The sequence below is a fragment of the Orbilia oligospora genome (assembly GCF_000225545.1).
Source record: "Orbilia oligospora ATCC 24927 unplaced genomic scaffold scaffold00210, whole genome shotgun sequence".
NCBI classification, from domain to species: domain Eukaryota; kingdom Fungi; phylum Ascomycota; class Orbiliomycetes; order Orbiliales; family Orbiliaceae; genus Orbilia; species Orbilia oligospora.
The window spans coordinates 927,079-948,472 of NW_011645767.1; the positions used below are offsets into that span (position 1 = coordinate 927,079).

Below are 21,394 nucleotides of genomic sequence, written 5' to 3' on the forward strand. Positions count from 1 at the left end.
TAGATTTTGAAGTCTCGGGCCTCTGGTTCTGTTCCGGGTTACTTTTATGCATTGGCTTGGAAGTTGGGGTAGTGTTACCAATGGGCTTAGATTGGTATATAGCTGATGGGCATAAAAAGGGAATATACAATAATATCTAAGATAAACTGAATTAAGTTATACGTATCGATACCGCGATTAGTTAGTTACTGCAGAGGTATCAATCTATAATTATATATATCAAAGCGGATTTCAAGACTGACTATATGAATTCCAATACATCCGTGTACAAATGATGTAGAAATATTCGAAATAGATCCAGGGTTGATAACTAAATTCAATATCTGCATAGTTCTATTGCTACCTCTCTAGATATCGTCCTGAATTGAACCATGGTACATTACCACCTACCCGACCCCCAAGCATTTTCGAACTTCACGATCCTACTTTGTTGTATTTATTGCGTTGCCAGCCGCTCAAGATCCGATCGGAAAGGACGCCGAAGCACGCACGTCGACTCAGCCTTGGCACCATTTTAAGAGATCTCTCCTGGCCTCTTGTGCAATTGCCCTTGATACCTTGAAATCACTGTCCAAAATGTCTATCAACCCCTCAGTTGGTCGCCAAGTGCACTCAAATAGCACAGCCTCCGAATCATCCCCTCTAATCCAGCCACCCGCTGACGTACCGCCTGCTGGCGAAGTCTCGCGTGCAAGGCTATGGTCTATCCTAGGCGCTACATGGGTATTAACGGAACGATTGAATTACCATTACATGATCTTAGATTGTAAACTGATTACCGTGGAAAATCATTCGATTTAGGTCGGCGTTTTTCTGGCTTCGCTTGATTCAACGATTATTGCTACCCTGTTAGGTCCGATATCTAATTCATTTTCATCGTTTTCTACGATATCATGGGTTGCGAGCGGGTATTTGATTACCAATTCGGCGTTTCAGCCGTTGTCGGGTCGGTTGACGGATATTTTCGGTCGAAGGGCTGGGTTAATTGCTGCCAATATCGCGTTCGGGACGGGGACATTGATGTGTGGACTTGCGAAGGATGAGAGCGTTTTGATTGCCGGAAGGTTGATTGCTGGTGCTGGTGGAGGGTGCTTGAATGCTATGTTAGTATATCTCCTAGTTTCATGCATTTATCTGTTCTGTGGATGCTGATATTATTTGATAGTGCAACTTTTGTTGCGTCTGATCTTGTGCCACTTCGTCGTCGGGGACTATACCAGGGTCTTGGGAATCTTATATTCGGCCTTGGTGCTGGTCTAGGCGGGTGGATTGGTGGTCTGTTCAACGACTCGTCATTGGGCTGGAGATGGGCCTTCCTCTTCCAAATTCCCATTATCATCGTCTCCGCAATAGCAGTCGCTCTCCTGGTTGACATCCCCATCAGGAATACCTCAGAAGGCGCCCTCCAACGAGTCGACTTCCTCGGCGCCATAACTTTAGTATCCTCTCTAATCCTCCTTCTGGTGGGGTTAAACACCGGTGGTAGCATCCTACCATGGACCCACCCATTAGTACTAACAACAATCCCACTATCGCTTATCATCTTCGTTCTATTCGTCTGGACAGAGTCTAGAGCGAAAGAACCAATCATCCCCGTCCGTCTTTTTAGACTGAGGACAACATGGTCCGCTTGCCTTACGAACTGGTTCTTTGTAATGGCCATCTATGCATTACTCTTCTACGGACCGCTTTATTTCCAACTGCAAGGCCATTCAGCTACAGAATCCGGTCTTAGACTTCTTCCAAATGCAGTCGGCCTTTCCGTGGGGTCTTTGTCTAGTGGGTATATCATGCGACATACTGGAAGATATTATGGTTTGGGAATCTGGATCAATACTGCTTTTGTCAGCGCCATAGCGTTGATCACGACATTCACGCTTAAAACTACAGATTTCCCACAATATTTAGCATACTTCTTCGTCGGTTACGGCTATGGTGGTATGTTAACCGTCACATTGATTGCGCTAATTTCAAGCGTGGACCACGACTTCCAGGCCGTCATAACATCAGCAAGCTATGCGTTTAGAGCGACCGGCAGCACAATCGGCGTTACCGTTGCTTCTGCCGCGTTTCAAAATGTGCTTAAAGGTGAGTTGGAGAGAAGACTTGGTGGTGGAGGTCCAGAAGCGGAAGATATTATCAGAAGGGTTAGAGAGAGTTTTGAAGAAATATGGAAGATACCAATTGAATGGAGGAGCGAAGTTTTGAATGCAGAGATGGCAGCATTGAGGTCTGTGTTTTTGGTGGCGCTAGGTTTGGGAGGGATCGGATGGATTGCGGGGAGTTTTATTGGGCATCATAAATTGCATACTACGTTGAGTAGGGAAGATATTCATGAAGAAGAGGATTAGAGGGCGCATTAGTATTGAAATATTGTATTAGGCGCGGTGAAATAGGTATGATTAAAAGGATATACAAGGTATTTTCTGTTTGGAAGCAGATTAAAAGGCATATACAAAAATATATAGAGTAGCAACCCCCCGAGGTCAAATTGGCATCCATCAATATACAATTTTTCATGAGAATTCAAGCTCAATATTTGAATCCACATCCCCAAATAGAAACCCAAAACCACCTCCACGAAAAAGAACCCCGAAAGAAAAGTCCAAAGAGTCTATCAATAAGACGATCAACGTCTACGACCCTCGCCGACTTCAAAGCTCTTAACGGCGGCCAGCAGGGATATCAGTATCAGTACTGCCCTTCTTCGACCTGTTTGGCGACCAGCCGATGGTATCGCGCAAAAGATCGTCCACGAATTCCGGATGTTGCCTATTGTTGACTTCCTTTGTCACATCAATGCATATACCCTGGTGAGAATTTTTATCGGTGCCAGTTTGTTGTGCAATGAGGAAGCAGGAGAGGTCGGGAGCGCAATAGATGTGTTTGGTCAGATCACATGTCTCTAAATAGGGTACATTATGATATTAGTTTGGTGAAGTAAATTGTGAGTATATATTGCAATACTGTTGTAAGGCCAGCTATGGATGGGTGTACATACGGCCTAGTAGGGCTACCTGGACGTTAGGTCTAGGGTCTGGGTGTGCTAAAGTTCGTGAGAGACTAGAGTTAGTAACTTGATACCCTGTCGCAGTCTTTCGTATAGAATACTGTGTAACCAGCTACTTACCTTCAACCTTTTTTGGTTCTGGTTTAACTTTCTCGGTGGGAAGGGCAGCAACGGCCGATAGTACAAGAATACAAGGAAGGAAGAACTTCATTTTGATTGTTCTTTCTCTTTTATGGTATTATCGGCAATGAAGGGCGGTTTTAGTCCAAAGCTTTTGTGTAAGGACTATTATAGAGTTTGTAAACTTGACAGTGTATAAATGAATTCGGCGTAAATTCGGTCAATTGTGGGCTTGATTACGAGTCGTTGAATCGAACAAGTCGATAGATGAATTTAGGAATGGTGCTTTATAAAGTCAAAGGTGTATCTAATAGAATAATAAACGAAACCGTGGAAATCAACCGTTGATTTATAGATTTTCCACCTGGATAGTGAAGTTCGAAATTATATTTTTCTCCCTCAGGGTCCACCGATCAAACGGTTTCAAACGAGCATTAGGTATGTGCATTCCTCCTTTATTCGAGGCTATAAACGTAGATCGGTCAGTTGAGCATTTGTTCTCTTTTTTCTTCCAGAATTCCTTCGAGTTTTACCTAGGTCTGGTGGTATGAGGGTTTAACGTTTGATGTTTAACGCGCTAACGCCGGGTTTACAGCATTCCTCAAAAGAAAATTGGCAGAAGATCTCATCCCGCTTACCAAAGGGTTGAAGGTGTCGTGATCATGATCCCTTGATTTTCTTCAAACAATACTTAGTTAAGCTAGGTAGCCCAGTTGATTTGCGTACGGATGTTACTTGACGCTGTTACTTGAGATGATTTTAAAATTTATACCTACATGTAACACATTGACTCGACAGAAAGAATCGGCTTGGCGATAAATCTAAAAATTCAATGTGGGTATTTAATCTCCGAGTTTTACATTGCTTTAGTCAGCAACCAGAGCTTGGATTCCCATAGGAGAGCCGCATTCATTTCATTTTACTAGGCATAGTAAAGTCGGGATAACGAATGACGATCGATACACCAATGAGTTCTTTGATATTTTCCCTTCCAGGTCTGGGTAAGAGACAAATATTTTCCCCTAATAACCAAATATATTGTGCAATCCTATTATAATATTAATTCATCAGAATGTCACGAGCTAGCGCAGGTGTGTGAGATCTCGCAGCCTGAGAGCCTGAGAACTAAAGAAACACCTAGGCCTGTCAGCATAACCCTATCTTGGCTAATGTTTTTCTTAACTGCTTATAGTCTAATATTAATTCAGGTCCGTCCCAAAGGTTTAAGAATAGTTTAGAGATTTATATTTAAGAAATTCATCCGAACTTGTGGTACATGTTGACATATGCATATGCAGTTGGACCGCCAAGCCCTTGCCAGGTTTGGCCGAAAAAGCTTCGTTATCTTGTCACCCTGCACCTGCATGCGCATGCACCCAGTCTTGATGACAAATATCCCATGTTTTATAGATCCCCTCGAACTCCACTTCACTGCGTTTCCTCACAGAGACAATTTGGAATCACGTTGTATGCATGTAGTTGGACGAACTCTCAAGGCTTAAGGAGTTCTAGGGTTTGAAAAGTTCACAGTCATTTCTTAAGCTTTTGCAGTTACTAGCGACGCAAAACTGGAGGCGCCAGGTAGCTAAGTTCTCCGGCTTTTTCGTCGGCTGAACCGATCGAAGACAAGTTACCGAACATCTTCAGCCCTTTCCATCCCAAGGCTAATAACAGTGCCCTGTCAGCACCGGTCAAAAACATTGGTAATCCGTGCACCACGCGTCGTATCTACAATATTTGAATGCCCGAATTTGAGCCCTGGAGGAGATAGCGCTATTCGATTCAACAAGATCAGCACTCGAATGCGTTTTGTAGCGCGGCTAAGATACGATCGGGTTAATGTCGCCCGAGCTAATTTTGGGCGTGTATTTCTAGATGTTAATACTACAAATGTACATATATAATATGCTTTTAATGTTACTCGTGTGTCGAAACTTTGGAGGGCCAGGATTTTCCTGTACCTCCTGCCAGGCCCGGTTTGCAAAATGATCTATCATGTAGAGCTCGTACAGACATGCACGGAATATGCCGCATGAATCGACATGGCTGCAACAAGAATATTTTGTTAAGCTGCAGTAATATATCACGACATATGTCGACATCTTTTATGAGAGGGAATTGTGCATTCGTACTTATTTCCTGCGATTTCAGTAGGAAGCTGGCACGGATATCGTATTGAAATAGAGCATGAACTCGAGGATGCGTTGAAGTGGATGTCAGATGCAACTTATTTAGCTTAGCACTTAAGTAGTTGCAACATGGATGACGACGCGAATTCCCCTCCTTCATTAACGTCCAACCGAAACTGGAATCGCACTGAGGTTGAGGCCGAGAACTTTCGAAGCTAAGATTATATTCAATTCAGAAAAAAGAACTTTAACGCCGAAATTCGGGTTGCAGAGTTTGTCCGTGTCAATTATCAGCCATTCTACCGGTTTCCGCCCTCTGTTGGCTGTTGGCGTAGTAATATCTATTATTCGCTCTGGCTTAGCTTAGCTTTGCATCAATCGCATTATGAAAATGAGAATTTCAAATATCGCAAATAGCCACAGCCACCTCGGCTTTGCCATCCGATCCAGAACATCCGCTTCAATTGTCGCTGCTGGTGTCAGGTCTGGGTCTATAAAACTCCCGACGACTTCCATTCGAATACTCTCTTTGAATATTCAGACTCGATCATTATCATCACATACTCTCTCAAAGTCAAACTCAAAGCATTCAGTTTATTTACCCCGCCTGCCTTCTTCACCCCGCCATCCCACCACTATTTTAAATTCCGCCAAGATTCGGTCCCCACTGAACGCGATCACACTTTCCTCGCTACCTTTCATAGGACATTTCTTTTCAACTTCGACGAAAAAGACAGGGATCGATTCCAGAGACATGGCTGGAGAAAGTGAAAGTTTCGCCGTTGAGAAGACGGACCAAGAGTGGAGGGCTGTCCTGTCGCGAGGTAAGATTTTCGGCTGGCCCGCATGACATCATGCACCCTGCATTGTCGCTCAAATAAAAAAAACTCCCGGCAATGCAATGCAAAGTTACACCAATGGAAAATATCAAATTCTAACATTGAATACAGAACAATTCCGTATCCTCCGTCAAAAGGGCACAGAAGCACCGGGTTCCGGTGAATACGACAAATCCTTCGGCTCTGGCACTTACAATTGCGCCGCTTGTGACTTCCCCCTTTACAAATCAACCACTAAATTCAAGAGTGGTTGCGGATGGCCTGCATTTTATGAAGGTATCCCCGGTGCTATCAAGAGAAACGAAGACAGCAGTTTTGGGATGGTGAGGACTGAGATTGTGTGTTCTAATTGTGGGGGACACTTGGGACATGTGTTTAAGGGAGAGGGGTATTCTACGCCAACAGATGAGAGGCATTGTGTCAACAGTGTCAGTTTGAAGTTGGAGAAAGAGAAAGAGGAAAGCAAATAATGGTGGAGGCTTTTCTTTTGGACACATTCTCTCGGGTTTTGAAGGCTCTTTTTGTAAATTGGAGGTTGGATCGATGCAAATGCTTATAGTTACAGTGATGGTGTTAGCGTGGAGTCTGAGAATGCGAATAACGTTGGATAATTTGATTCTTAAAACTATTTAATTTATTAAAGGAAACTCCGTCTTATATACTATATAAAAGGTATATCCATACGTATGTATACTTAAGTTTGTGAATGATAAGTTGTCAATGGTCTCGCGCGGTCGTACTTGTGAATCTCGTCCACCTTAATACTTCCGCATCGAATACTGCCTTAAAATCCTACCAGCCCACAACCGCTTGTTGCCGACATCATGTTCGCAACCTCAACCTGATCAAAACCAACGACTTTTCTTTACAAAACAAAAAAAAAAAAAAGAAGAAGAAGAAGACTCGCAAGATCCCTGCTAAGAGGACTGATACCGTAATTGGGCTTTGCGGGTTGGCCATGCATGTCGACCAAGGCTCGCGTGGCATAGATTTGGACGCAGGCGCGGATAATCATGTTAGATCTTAACACAACACATAATCTACAACAATGGGTACGTTTATAGCTATCGATAGCTATCTAGATCCTGTGACTGTCATTCGGATCTCAGTTATTTTGGCCGAAAAGAACGATCTACGGGATCATATACCCTCTTACTTACAATAGTTAAGAAACTCCTTAGATTGGTAACCTATCTACACTCTGGATTCGAGAAGACGGTATCATAGGATTTTGGAATTATGATTGTAATTGGAAAGGGGAGTATGAGTAAGGATCCGGGCCGGGTGTGTACTATGAATTAATTATAGGGTTCTATCTTTCCTTAGAATTACGAACAAATGCAACCTAGAAACCCAATCTAAATATCTTAAGGCTGCAGGTTTGATGAAATTCGCCAGAAGAATGGCGATACCGTTCAAGTGTAGTGGTCTCGCGTGTCATGATCTGATCAATGATACCTTGCTCTAACTATAGAAATCTTGTCGCCTATCGGTAAGATATACCCGCCCTAGGGCTTCGATCATCCCATGGCGAATTCTTCACCCCATCTAATCAAGCATGCAGCTATTTCTTACTACTATTCCTTTTTTTAGGTACTTCTAGATTTGTCGATATTGCTAATATATTTCTGCATCGTAGAGAGTTTACGAACTCTTTACATATTTTTCAGCAGTTAATGATGAGGTGCAACACTACGAGGATATGGGTGATTCTACTCATCTCATTACAGTATTCTGCGGCTGTAAAGCTCGAAATTCCACATAGGCGTCGGGATCTTACGACTACAACAATTACTGATATAACGACACATCACTGGACATATACACAGTCTTGTGGGTCTACTGTCACAGCAGGAGGAGGGAGCAACGGGGGAGGAGGAACTAATAGTGGAGGTAGCAGTGAGGCGAGCAGTAATGGTGGCGGTAGCACGAATGGAAGTAATGGGAGTGGTACTGGAACCGGTGGTACCGGTACCGGTTCTATGAATCCGACTGGGGGTGGTAGTGGAGGAAGTACCGGTACTGGGTCGAATCCCACTGCAACCGGATCTGGAGGTAAGATACTTGCGAATAATAGGAGAAGGTATATCAGAGGTTAATTCGAGTTCGTCTGTAGGAACAACAGGAACGGGGATTAGTCCGCCAACCACGATCACATCTTCCCCAAGCACGACTACAGCAGCAACGGAACGCTTCCGTCTTGTCGTCACTGTAGAGGATGGCTCACTATCATATGTAGCTGTTAACTCTGCAAACTATGCTGTCGTTACGGACACCCCGCCACCCTATTATTACAAATTCGATGAGTCTGGGGCCGTTAGGCAGTTATCTTCCGACCCAAAGATCTTATACGGTGTCATAACGTCTACCAGGAAGAGAGGTCTTTGGAAACGCCAATCAAGTGTCGGATACATTGGAGGGGCCTCTACGGTCCCTGCTGGCGCGGTTGGGAATTTTACTATCAACCTTCTAGATGACAACGGTGATTACTTCGAAATCGGAATGGAAGTTTCAGGTGTCTTGGTCGACTTCGCGACAAACTGCACGTTAAGGAATGGTGAACCAGTAGAAGCGTTGGCCATAGTACTGGGGCTTATGCCCTCAGATCTGAACTGCATTCGCTTGCGCCTCGGTGGCTTCAGACCGAACGTCAACCCATCGACGGTAGGGTCTAGCGGAGGCACCGGGACTGGAACCGGTACTAGAACCGGTACAGGTACAGATACGGGCACAAGAACAGAGACAGGAACAGGAACGATAACAGGCACGGGCACGGGCACGGGCACAGGAGGCACCAATACAGGAACTTCAGCGACGACATGCAAAACCCCTATACCAGGAAACATTGGTCTCGAATGCCGTGGGAGTAGCAGTAGTACGGGCCATGCCGCTAACGGGCGAGAGTTCTTACTTTGCCAAGGTGAAGCTCGACTCTCCAGCTCTACTATACGCGCCATAAACATTCCATACCCGATTTGTGTATATTTGTGCGGTAATGAGCTCCAGTGCGAAGGGTTTATCTACGACACATCACAGAACAAATGTTTCTTACTGTCGTCGGTATCCGGAAATGCAGTCCTCAGCCTCAGCTACTTCATGGGGATAGTAAAATGTAACGATCTAACGCCAACGACGACATCTGCAGACTCGAGCTCGAGTAGTGATGGTGGCGGCTCTAGTGCAAGCGAGTCCGAGAGCAGTAGCGAAAGCCCAAGCCAGAGCGACAGTAGCAGCGCCTCACCTTCTGCTACACCGGTTCCCAAATGTTACAACTTTATAGAAGACAATAATGACTGGTCATGCAGTCAAGGACCCACCGCGGCGATTTCAAGCACAGTCATAGCAACGAGTTCGGCAACTGTTGCATACGCTGCGGCATTATGCTACAATACCGCTGGCGCCTCGCTACCTACGTCTCAAGCCGTCACCGATTGCCTCAATGATTGCATCGGCCTAGGCGCGGATAAATGCAAGATGTTTAAGGTGAACAAGGCCGGCGAGTGTGACAAGTTGGATACAGTCAACAATTTGTATTGGGATGAACCACAAAAAGACGTCGACAATCTGGTGGGAGCAATGGTTTGCGACGACTCTGGCAGTCCGAATGTCTGCTGGAAACCGGTCACGGCCACCAGTACATATACCTGCCCGAACAATTACGCTATGCAAATACGCACCGGCGAAGGCACTCAGGTGATTGAAGTATGCTTACCTCCGGCATACGACGCCAGTACTAACGCCAATACGGTCACTACATGCGCTCGTCAGTGCTTCAATGATATCAATTGTATCGGGTTTTCTAGCAACCCGGATGAAAATAAGCCTTGCGTTGTGTATGTGCTGGATGAAGAGATTGACGAAGCATTGTCTGCTATAAAAACTGGGGCTGGCAATCTTCCTAACTATGTCATAGCGTATGTGAGGTGTAAGGACCGGGAGAGCTTGGCTGATTGCAATAACCTTGGAAATTACGCTTGGGAACGATGCGAAACCTTCGCCTCGATTGTGTTCGAGGAATTGGATGATGGTCGCACCGTTAGAATGTGCAAATATCAAAGTAGGGGGATGGCAACGATCTATTCCACGATCACGGCCTCTACCGCCACAATTTGTGCGGAATACTGCAGCCTGTTGGAGAATTGTGACGTCTTCAACTGGAATAAGGCTACCCTTTCTTGTAATGTTGGGACCGGATTGAATGCCGCCACGACTGCCCAGGTGGATATGAATCTTGTGTCTGGATGGATGTTGTGCACGGGCCGAACCGAGCATGCTTGCGTTAACGCTAATGCTATGGCAAGTCGGGGATGCGACACTGGTTCGACAACTGGTTTCGGATATGCACAGGATAATAGATCGTTCAGGGTCTGTACGAAATCCCAATACACAGGAAGTACTCTTATCTCGCAGACGAACTTACTCAAAAGCGTTACGCAATGTGCGTATTACTGTACGGTACAAGGCAGTGGGTGCACCTACTTCACTTGGGACTCGTCTGCAGGCATTTGTTACATTTATTCCAATTTTGGAACACAGAATACAAATGCTCCTGCGGGTACGATGATCGGGTGGACCTTATGCGACGACAATAAACCCGGGGTTTGCGATTCGGGGTATGAAGCAAATCGGCTAGCTACAAGACTTTGCCCGGATAATACAGAAGTATTGATGCAGACTCGTGGGACCGGATCTTTTGGTTACTATCGAGTATGCAGAGACTCAGTATTAACGGGTGTGTTAGTCCCAGGTGCTCTAGACACGACAGTCACCCTCTTCAGGTCATGCGAAGAATTTTGTGAAAACACTCCACAGTGTTTGTTCTGGGATATGACGGTTAATGATCCGGATGATATACGCGGTGCTTGCAAAGTCTACAATCGCCCGGGGAACACAATAACGCGGGACGCCACCACCCCGGGCCTCTTAAACGTTGGATTTCCGCTCTGCGTTCCAATAGAAGGCGACACAAGCTCGAATCCCAACTGCGCAGATCCAGCGCCCTATTCATCACTCCGCTGTTTTGGCTCTTACGGTGATATGGTTGTGCTGCTGATTAATACTGCCCCCAATGGTCAGATTTATCGAGAGTGCTATAATCAAGGAAATACGATGGCCGCGGGTGGGAACCCATTTAATCCGATCAGGTCCCTGACGGCTATATCGGACTCGTATCAATGTCTTATAAAATGCGGGGTCGTGTCTGGTTGTGAATCTTATATATGGAGAGAGGATCTGACCTGTGTGATGTACGGTTCAAATTCGATGGGGACGCCTTTTACTGACTTGGGGGTTACTCAAGGATGGCCAATATGCGACACTTTGATTAACCCGCTCGTGTGCTCGAATCTTCGAGCAGGTAATGTTAACTTCGAATGTGGAGCGGGTCAATACTTCGAAGACTTGGGCCTCTTGAGCGGAGAGAGTTACAGGGTATGCGGCCCAGGCTCCGGTGTCGTAAATCTTGCCCTTAACAGAATCAATACAATCGTCGTTGTAGCGGATTCTGCATATGAGGCGATTGATATCTGTGCCTCATACTGCAATCTTTCTCGAGTCTCGAGTAACATTGCCCTTGTTTGCTCCTTCTGGACGCTGGATTCCACGTCGACCTGCGCGATATACAATAAATTTACCGGCAACCAATGGACGGACGCAACAGGCGAGTATAGCGGATATCCGGTTTGTGACACGGGTTCCTTAATGGAATGCCCATACCCTAAAATCGCGACCAACATTGGGCAAACTTGTAAATTCGGATCAAACGAGGCCCAAATCGATAATGGGAAAAGATCTGGGATGCAATGTGGGGGACAGGGACATAATAAGGTCTACGGAGAAACTTTTATGGGTGATCAGCTTCTGGTCGACTGCAGGAACTCTTGTCTGGATGATCCCCTTTGTAGTGGATATTTGTGGCGTGCGGGCGGCGATATCGGAACTCAAGAGGAGTGTTACCAAGTTGCGATATTTTCGGGGGGTAATCCAAATGCCTTCCTTTCGAGTTCGTGGACTGTGGGGTATATTATGTGTAATGATCAGGCATCGGCGTAGTTAACTTCGGGGTTACATTGCATGGTATATATTTGATCAGAATATAATGTTGAAATTCAATAGCTAGTTATTTAGGTGGTAGATGTCGGTTTTATGCACGATAGTGCTTTCAATCCTGTTAATTAATATTAATATTTTAAATATAGTTTATGGTGTTGTTTATAAGGACCGTCTTCGTAAGCTGCTGCTAAGTTAAATATTTACGATCAGGGGCCGGCCATAGAAGTCCCCAGTGTCATGGTCTATAATCATATGGTCATCTAAGTTATATCAGAGCCCTTTCTATATTGTCTCGGTGTTAAACTGACCATGATCAGCCCCATATGCTTCAGGCTAAATGTTTTCATGAATTCAGTGCCGTCTTATAAATATAAATTTGGTGCAGACGCCCCAATATCTTCCAACCGCTTAAGGTAATTCATCATAGTCAGTAATAGTGCACATGGTGAGGGTCAACTTGCTGAGGTACTATCATACAATCATATATGCATAGTCTAAAAAGCCTCCCTGTTTACTAAACATCTTGGGAGATGGTCTAATGAATCCTTCTCCTAAAAATGTCACCGCTCGGGCCGCTAGTATTAGTCGAGTGCACGTGGGGGCGAAACATTCGAGCAGAAAAGCATCAAAACAAAAAAAATATGTGTTGGCTCATTTAAAAATACAACAAACTAAGCGAATGAATCTGCCTTGGAATGCACCCTTTCGAAGCTTCCGGTTCCATTTTTGCGATTTTGGGCGTGTTTCCGATTCCACTACGCGAACTTCGACTTGCTTGTTTACGGTGGGCTTAGACAGAAAGCTCTCGTAGCGCGAATAAGCAGGTTCTTTTTGAAGGTTATAAAGCTCGAGTATTTACTTTGATTTTTTCTTGAAGTATTCGAACTATCTTAAAAGATATATGAGCTATACAAAATATCGTTGTTCGCATTGCAGCGTTCTTCTCTCGACTCAATTGTTTCAGTTGGATCCTGTTGATGCCGAATTTCCCTGTTCACCGCTTTATAATACCACACCAACGCAAAACACTAAGCTATTGCACCGGGGGTATCTCGGGCCGACCATCTTTGATTCCATTCTTCTTCTTCATCATCTTCTTCTCCGAGCATACTGCATTTGTCGAGTCATCTCATCTAATTCATCAAGATGCCCCTCTCGACTCTCCCAAATGAAATCCTTTCCCAAGTCCTCTCTCATACCTCCCCTTCAGGCACCCGCTACAACTGTCTCCTCGTCAATCGTCGTTTCTACTCCCTCATGCTACCTATAATCTACCGTTCCCTTCAAATTCCATTTATCAACCACAACCGTTTAGTAACTTTCATCCGAACCGTCCGTCGCAACTCCTTTTTGGGTCCTTACACCAAATCCCTTTGTCTAGGCGAAGACCCCTTCGACAACAAAAGAAGTGTGGAAAGAATAATCGGTAGCGACGATATCAACAAATTATTCCCGTTTTTGTATAAAATCGAGTTATTTGCTATGACATTCGAAAGAGGGATGTTGTATAGGTTTTGGGCTTATTGTGCTAGAGCTGCTTGTTTGGGAGAGGTTGTGGTTCATTATCCTGATTTGGTCCCCCTCGTACAGCCGATTAAGGGGTTGAAGAAGTTGACTTGGAGTTTTACGGGGTGCTGGGGTAGTCCAGTGCTTTTGTTACCGGAAGGATGGGATGAAACGAAGTGGATTGCGAAAAAGTGGTTGAAGAGTTTAGAAAGCTGTACGCCTGAGTTGGAGACGCTGGTGGTGGGGTGTGTAGGAAGAGAAGGGACTTGGGGAATTTTGGATAGGATTGGGTTGGAGGTGGAAGCGGCGGACAGGAAGGACGAGATTGCACTACCTAAGCTTGAGAAGCTTAGGGAGTTTGAGTGGAGGGAAGGGGAAGGGATTGCACCAGTTGCTGTGTGGCGGGATATTGCGGCGGGGGTTATGGAGGAACATAAAGATCAATTGGAGAGAGTTCGGTGGGAGCTAGCCATTTGCGGAGGAGAGCCATATTCTGCCAAGCCTCAAGGGGTGCTGTTTTGGAGTGGAATCAGAGGGATGGAGAAGTTGAAAAAGTTGGAGGTTGCATTATATCCTGGGACTCCAGTTCCTTCACAGTCGGTTGAGGGAAGTGCAGCATCAGCTTGGAGCCCGGAAAGACATACTGCTGAGTCATACAAGTTTATGTCAAAAGCGTGGGGATGGGATCCTCGAGGGCTTGAGGAGTTTACAATCAGGTTTTCGGTTATTTCCGCTTCTACGGTTTTGGAAAGGAAGGTTTTAGGGGAGCTGGAGAAAGCGAAGGGGCTGAAGAAATTGGAGATGACGTTTGGGATACCGGCGTTCTCTAGTCCTGGTGATGAAGAGAAGATGGAGTTTCATTATTGGTATTACCAGGTGGATGTTATGGTATGTATAAGTCCCGAACCTTTGATATCCATGGTCTTGCTAACTGTGGGGGTAGACTGAGATCATCAAGAATCTGCCAACCACTCTGGAAACACTTATCATCAACTTTGATGGTAAGCACGACGTTTGTGATAAATATCGTCAGTATGAATTTGGGCCAATGGAGGATACGGTAGATAAGTGGGATGAGGATGGATCTATCAGGGCCCAGATTAAGGATATTGTTAACCAAAGGCGGTCGATTCCGAAGAAAGTTCTTTATGACAGAATGCCGAACTTGAGCACTGCTTATATTGGGGGCTATGACCTTGTAGGTGGGATCGGAGAGGTTGAAGAAGGGATGGCGGGGATTTCACTTTGACATTAATTACCCATATATAACATACGCTAGTACTATAGTGCAAGATCTGAGGTAGGTACATTGAGAAATACATAGAATTTCAAGAAATATAATACATCCAATCGAAGAATAGCCTTCTATCTTTGAGCTGTAAAGGCGTATGCTTATCCTTTTAGGCGCAACATCAATCTAAATGACCGAAATCGGGCGAAGAATAACGTATACCCTTTCACAGTAAAAAGCGAAGTCCAATCTAAAACTTCAAATCCCAAACTACACTCTCTAGGGTCTTCCAAAACCCGATATCATAGATATTCTCCATCTCGTGTATGCTCTCAACCTTATTCCATACTAAATGTTTATCCAAATATTCCATCTCCTCGGGATTGACGATTCGGTATACAAGCTTGTCCGTTTGAACGGGCCAGTTGTATGCATTGAGAGGACCCGACGACGGCCACCGACCGGTGAAAGGGTTTCGAGCAGGGTCCCGCGCCATCCAAACCTCATCGGCGGCTATGTCTTCTTTCCAGTCGCTCCACTTGAAAGTTTCATTGGTTGTAGTACCCGCCCAAAGCAGATAGCTGATGTAGTTATTAGACAAGTTACTGTTTAAATCTAGGGAGCTTTTGGGGAGGGACTCACAAATGATATCCTGTGAAACCGATAGACATTAAGCCAGTCATCAAGCAGAGCAAACACACGATACCAAGACAGACGTCAAGGACCAGACAGAGCATAAACTGGTTAAAGTATAAACCCCATCCGATTTTTGATACATCCGTTCCAATAGGCAGACTTTCTACTACCAACTGGTGGATCATAATAGATGTAAGATAAAACCCATAAAATAGGATGATATTCGTAGACATCAAGAACGCAAAGAAGTATTTGACGTTCTTATGGCCGACGCAGTTGTTAATCCACCTATTCACCAAAAACTCGCAATTAGCACCGGATTCAATCACGCTAAAATCAAGAGGAGAGTAGGTTGTCATACACACAATGATGGTCTTGCTTTGCGATACAGTGCTTACAGATAGGGCAGTGCTTAGACCTGGCAGGTTTCTCAAAGCGACAAGTGGAACAATGGTAACCTGGTTTGAAGTTAATGTAGTCAAATGGGTATAATTTCATAGCCCCTCGGTGGTTTTCAGGAAGGATATAGCCCGGATCAGTGTATGAGGCGAGATAGAGTGTGATGTAGGGCAATGAAGCCACGACAGGGACCATGATCTTGTGAAATGGAGACCATATACGATCCCATGCGCCCAACCAGAAGAGATAGAGCCCACCGGAGACAAGTCCAAGGTAGAATAACTACATTATTGGGCAATTTATTAGTTAGAATTTCTGTGCTAGATCAAAAAACTTGGGATATGAAGTCATACCTGTATCAATGGGTGCTTATCGTACATAATATAGTTAAACAAGCCCTTGACAGTGCGAACCATCATGCCACCAGTGAGTTTCATATCCACAGTTGTGAACCATCTTGGCAATGTTTTCCATATGAAGTGGTGGCCCCAGCCTATGGGCGTTTTGCTGTACCAGTATATCATCATCTCGTTAGCGTATATCCCACCAATCGATTAATGTCTTGGGACCAACGTAAGCATACCGGAGAGCAGGAACATGGCCAAACAAAGCGACGAAGACTACGAAGGAGAGCGACAAGATCGCGACCAGGATGTCGCGAAGCCCTGGATCTAGGACCATGATTGTTCTGTGATTACGACAGCTGATTTGGTGAGGAATGAAGCCGTCAACGTAGATGGTGTTTTATGAGGATGGAGTCAGATCTAGGAAGAGGACATCTCTGATCCAAAGCTCACCCATGCAGATAACAAATGCAGCTGACGGAGCCTAAGTAGGAAAGGATGTAGCCAAGCCCCTGCTGCATAGCCGGAACCATGACACTAATTAATGCCGCTTCTGAAGCTTCGGCGCTGGGCTCGGTTGAGGTTCCGGACGAGCTGGCTTCCTCTGTGTGCCTTGCGTGGGCAGTGAGGCCAATTCGGACCACGTTACGGAGTATTACACTGGGGTCGGTCGGAGGAGTGCTGGCTCCGTGTTGCGGGATGTGTTGCGGGGAAGACCAAAGGGGATCTGGTCTCGTCTGGCGACACAGCGACGCGTCTTAACCTAACTTTCTTAACCTAATTTTCAGATGCTGCCATCTCTTATGTTACCCTGAATCACATCCAATCCACAAAAACACCGCGACAACAAAGGAATTCGATAGGGTAATTCAATCATGTCGGATGACGGAGATGATATCCCTCCAGAGCGAGATGATAGATTGTTTTCCGGCCTCAGCTTCTTTTTGACGAGCCTCTGCCCGACGAGGGACTATTTCAGAAAACTTCTTGAGGTACGTCAGGGTCACATCTTCCTTTTTTAGCCCTAACCTATGCTCTGTTTGGCCCGATGTTTATGGGTTTTGTGACCACCCTTGGTTGCCACGCCGCTAACCTGCATGTAAATGTGGATTTTGGGTTGACTGATTGAAATAGACCAACGGTGGGAAAATATGCAAGACGGATAGAAGCGCCGACTTGATTATTTCTGATCATTTAAAGTCGCAAGGAAATGTACAGAAGGCGTATGTATAAATTTCCTAGCTTGTCTTTTTTTTTTGTTACCGAATTCGGTGTAACTATTCGGGCTAAGAACGTTCTGCTTGTGATTTCAGGGTATCCTATAAATGGATTGTCGCCTGCGTCGAGAATAGGGAACTAGTCGATACTGAAAACTTCTTTATTTCGACTTTGCAATCAAAAAGCCAGTTAACTTCTAAAAAGGTAGCGAAGAAATCTGCTAGTTCAATTAGAACACAGGTCGCTGCGGTTGAACCATTGGGAGGGTTCCGTCCTGCAGGGTACAAATTAACAACCCCCTATAATCACAGTTTCTTATAAATTATTTTGTGCTAACAAAATACAGTGGGCGGGTTCCTTTTACGCAACAAGATGACAATATTTTACTCTGGTGGATTGAAAAGGAAGCTAAATTGAGTGGAAATAAATCATATCAGGAACTTGCTTCTTGGGTGTGTTACTTTGTCTATCAGCTCATAGGATTGCATTGTTATCATTACTGACACCTTCGGTAGTGTACACGACATGGATGGCAAGGCTGGAGAGAAAGATGGGTAAAGAAACTAAGCAAGGAAAAAAAGTATGCGCGAGGTCCTAAACCTGATCCAGACTTCGACATTACCAAGGTTCCCGGGTGGAAAAGAGGAATACACCGACCAGGTGATGGTGCCTCAACCAGTCTTGGGCGGGATAACGACGAAACAGATTCTGAAGGTGAAATGGACATGCGGCCGGAGCACGTTGCTGCGATTACCGAGAATCTACCGGGGCTACTGAAAGCTAGATCGCAGGATGAGATCGAAGAGATATTTGTTAGGATCGCAGATCGGGTCTGTATAACATACTTGGTAACTCTGAAACTAATATATAATGCTAATGAAATTGATGGTGGGGCAGTTTCCTGAACGATCAATTGATGAGTTCAAAGAGTTTTACTATAAGGAATTACTGCCTCGGTTTGAAGAGGGCGATGAAACTCAGTCGGAGGGAGAAGAGGCCGGTCCAGAAGAAACAACCGTAGCCCAGGAAGAAGAACTAGAGGAAGAAGTAGAGACACCTCGTCTTGTCGTCGGTAGATTCTCTATCCGCGAACAGCGAAGTCTATTTGCCCAATTCGATGACATTGTATGGGCGGATAGCAAGGAAGAACAGTTACAAGTGTGCCAGTCCGTGGCAGATGAGGTGCGTTTTTTTCAATATAGCGACAAAACTCGATTGGTTCTAACTCTGCTCTCGCTGCGGTAGTTCGGTCTTCATTCTGCGGAGCAGCTCCTCCAGTTTGCACTTACAAAGATGAAGCCTGTTATTAAGAAGCTGAAGGGCAAAGGTAAAGTCGAGCTTCGGGACCTAGAGCAAGCCGTTTTGAAGAGCCTTGTCGATTTTGAAAGTCCTAGCAAAGCTCCTGCTCCTGGCAAAACTTCTATTCGCTCGCCGATAAAGAAAGATCAGTCACCTAAAAAGCAAGAGGTTCGGTTTGAAAAGCTTGAAACCCCCGTGCAGAGGGGCGTGCGCCGCCAATTTACGAGGCGGTCGACTTCCTCAAGCGACAAGTTCACCTTTTCAACCCCCAAGGTGGCGTCGCCTATAAAGCAAACCAAGAAGGCCGCTCAAACTCCTCCATCCGGTCAAGTATTAGTCTACTCTCCTGAGATCCCTACTCAACTCCCGCCCGAATCATCGCCGATAGAGCCATCGTCCTTCCACACACCAGCCACTAGCAAGACCAACAAAATCGTAACGGGAAGCAGTGTTTCGGTGCGCAGGGCACCACCATCCATTCCAGGTTCCCCAGGCACCCCAACACCTCGCCCAAGGGTACTTGTGAAGTCCCTAAGTCTATTGGAGGACGACCCAATACCGTCAGAATCTAGTCCAAACCCAGATCCCCTCAAAAAATTCACGGAATCTATTCAAAAACACCTCAATTCGAGTGAAGGGCCCCGTAAAGTTCCACCAAGCTCACCCCCAGGAATGGTGCCCAGCAATGTTCTCCACAACCTTCCTCGACAAAGTCCGCCAAAACAACCGGCTGGGCCCTATTCCTCCTTTTACTCTTCAAACTTTGACGAAAGCGAAGAGATGCCTTACAAAAAGCCTTTAAGGGCTGCAGTTTCGTCTGTTCAGAAACATGTTAAGCCTCCATCTTCACAGCCTTCTACCGTCAAACGGAGGAAAACGGGATCTTCAAATCACCAGGAGCTGGTCGTGGAAAGCACGCCGGAACGTAAACTATTCCCACTTCCTGTTCTCGACCCGGCCTCCAGCAGCATAGGGCCATCTTCACCAACCGACCCCAATTGCCAACAACGTGGGTATAACCAGATGCTGAGTCCATTAGCCTACAAGTCTTCTGTTAGAAAAAGGAAGGCTGAAGAGAGATATCGGGAGGTTACGCCACCACTCGTGTCGCAGGAAATAGAGGTGGAGGATAGGCGGTCCGACACTCAAGACACTATTGAGGAGGAGCATGAGGAAGAAGCCACCGTTATTGACGCTGATTTCATTATGATCAAAGAAGAGGACGTCGAGCCCTATTATGAACGTCATACCCGAAATGAGGTCAATGAGACTTCAGATGCGGACAGAACAGAGGAGGAATTTGACGACGATGAAACTCAAGATGAGGAGCAAAGTCCTAGGGACGATGACACTGAGGAAGAGGTCGGGATCGAAGTCAGCCATGCGGAGATGCAGGTTGATGATTATGAGACCGAGGAAGAAGAGGGAGACGAAGAGGATCTTGAACAAGAGGTCGATGAAGAATATGTATCTGAAAATGACAGATGGGAGGAGGAAGCTGATCCAATGGAGATGGATAGTCTTACTAATAGGAATCTTGGAATTCTCAACGATAATTCACCGGTCATAGCAGGACGCCAATCAGTTACTCCCGTAATACCTGAAGATTCCGATGATATTAGCAACCGCAGCCGAACACAGACCGCTTCTGAGTCTCCAGGCCCGATGAGCCAACTGTCCGTCAGAGCAGCGGATTCTCTTGTTGATGGGATCACAGCACATTTCAGCAAACAGTATAACTTGGAAGAAGGAGCTGTTGGGTTGGTCATATACGCTACGTCCTGTAATGAGAATCTAATGCATATCGTCCTCCAACAGCTCGCGGAATACCAAGAAGAATACGGCACGCTGGCTGGTAAGTTTGATAAGAATACTCCAAAAATTGGCGTACTGGGTGTATCACTTTGATACTAACTATAATTAGGGTTTAAGTGGCCTGTAATGAGGGGTATCTGGACCATTGAAGACGATAAAGCCGTTAACAATGAGGCACCAGCCGAAGACATCGAACGGGCTTTCAACAAACATGGAGAAAAATTGATGCTAGCCAGATGGGATTGGCTTGCTGGAATTGGAGAAACACAAATGTCGAATTTGAGGAGTGTTGCAGATACAGAAGGCTCAGTGACACCTGGGAGAAGAAGTCCCGCGTACGATGGGCTTTTAGCCCCAAGCCGTGAGAACAGTGTCGCCCCCGAAGACTTTGAAACGCCACACGACCTTAGCCTTGAGAGAAGTGACGAGTCTCTTGATGTAGACGCCACACCGACCCCACGTCCTAAGCGGCGTTGAGGTTAGTATCTCGGAATTTTTTAATCTCTTTACTTCTTTTACTCTCCCGTTTTTCTTTTGTTTGATGGGGGAAATGGGCGTTTTTTAGGGCTAAGCTGTGAATTTTCCGAGAAAGATATCAAGGAATCACTTGGACGTTACTAATTGACTGTTCTTGATTGTAAATACTACTTGGCTTTTCCTTTGATTGGGGCCTTCAGGTCTGACTTTCGAGACTGCATCTCCAGGCGCATTGACTATATGGAATCCACACAACACAAATATCAGCGTGGTATTTTGTTAATCTCGTTTCTTACTTGGACTTTGGAATTCCTTAGTAT

General features: G+C 45.4%; 7 protein-coding genes across 7 annotated transcripts; 5 read left to right on the top strand and 2 right to left on the bottom strand.

The window, feature by feature from the left end:
• Positions 1-576: 576 nt before the first annotated feature.
• AOL_s00210g257 (uncharacterized protein) lies at positions 577-2,351 on the top strand (the record flags this gene model as incomplete). The annotated part of the gene is made up of 3 exons (XM_011129059.1): positions 577-723; positions 802-1,103; positions 1,166-2,351. 3 exons carry the CDS (start codon positions 577-579, stop codon positions 2,349-2,351), a joined length of 1,635 nt encoding a protein of 544 aa, XP_011127361.1.
• Positions 2,352-2,663: 312 nt separating this feature from the next.
• On the bottom strand, positions 2,664-3,221 carry AOL_s00210g258 (uncharacterized protein; the record flags this gene model as incomplete). The annotated part of the gene is made up of 3 exons (XM_011129060.1): positions 2,664-2,905; positions 3,002-3,046; positions 3,131-3,221. The coding sequence occupies 3 exons, from the start codon at positions 3,219-3,221 to the stop codon at positions 2,664-2,666; spliced, it is 378 nt and encodes a 125-aa protein (XP_011127362.1).
• Positions 3,222-6,013: 2,792 nt separating this feature from the next.
• Positions 6,014-6,568, top strand: AOL_s00210g259 (uncharacterized protein; the record flags this gene model as incomplete). The annotated part of the gene is made up of 2 exons (XM_011129061.1): positions 6,014-6,083; positions 6,210-6,568. 2 exons carry the CDS (start codon positions 6,014-6,016, stop codon positions 6,566-6,568), a joined length of 429 nt encoding a protein of 142 aa, XP_011127363.1.
• A 1,209-nt stretch (positions 6,569-7,777) lies between these two features.
• AOL_s00210g260 (uncharacterized protein) lies at positions 7,778-12,149 on the top strand (the record flags this gene model as incomplete). Its single annotated transcript, XM_011129062.1, has 2 exons — positions 7,778-8,153; positions 8,215-12,149. 2 exons carry the CDS (start codon positions 7,778-7,780, stop codon positions 12,147-12,149), a joined length of 4,311 nt encoding a protein of 1,436 aa, XP_011127364.1.
• Positions 12,150-13,295: 1,146 nt separating this feature from the next.
• Positions 13,296-14,904, top strand: AOL_s00210g261 (uncharacterized protein; the record flags this gene model as incomplete). The annotated part of the gene is made up of 2 exons (XM_011129063.1): positions 13,296-14,543; positions 14,599-14,904. 2 exons carry the CDS (start codon positions 13,296-13,298, stop codon positions 14,902-14,904), a joined length of 1,554 nt encoding a protein of 517 aa, XP_011127365.1.
• Positions 14,905-15,136: 232 nt separating this feature from the next.
• AOL_s00210g262 (uncharacterized protein) lies at positions 15,137-16,602 on the bottom strand (the record flags this gene model as incomplete). Its single annotated transcript, XM_011129064.1, has 5 exons — positions 15,137-15,467; positions 15,529-15,810; positions 15,884-16,203; positions 16,275-16,428; positions 16,505-16,602. 5 exons carry the CDS (start codon positions 16,600-16,602, stop codon positions 15,137-15,139), a joined length of 1,185 nt encoding a protein of 394 aa, XP_011127366.1.
• A 538-nt stretch (positions 16,603-17,140) lies between these two features.
• AOL_s00210g263 (uncharacterized protein) lies at positions 17,141-21,074 on the top strand (the record flags this gene model as incomplete). The annotated part of the gene is made up of 8 exons (XM_011129065.1): positions 17,141-17,257; positions 17,400-17,488; positions 17,579-17,764; positions 17,830-17,935; positions 17,999-18,313; positions 18,381-18,665; positions 18,729-20,637; positions 20,707-21,074. The coding sequence occupies 8 exons, from the start codon at positions 17,141-17,143 to the stop codon at positions 21,072-21,074; spliced, it is 3,375 nt and encodes a 1,124-aa protein (XP_011127367.1).
• Positions 21,075-21,394: the final 320 nt, after the last annotated feature.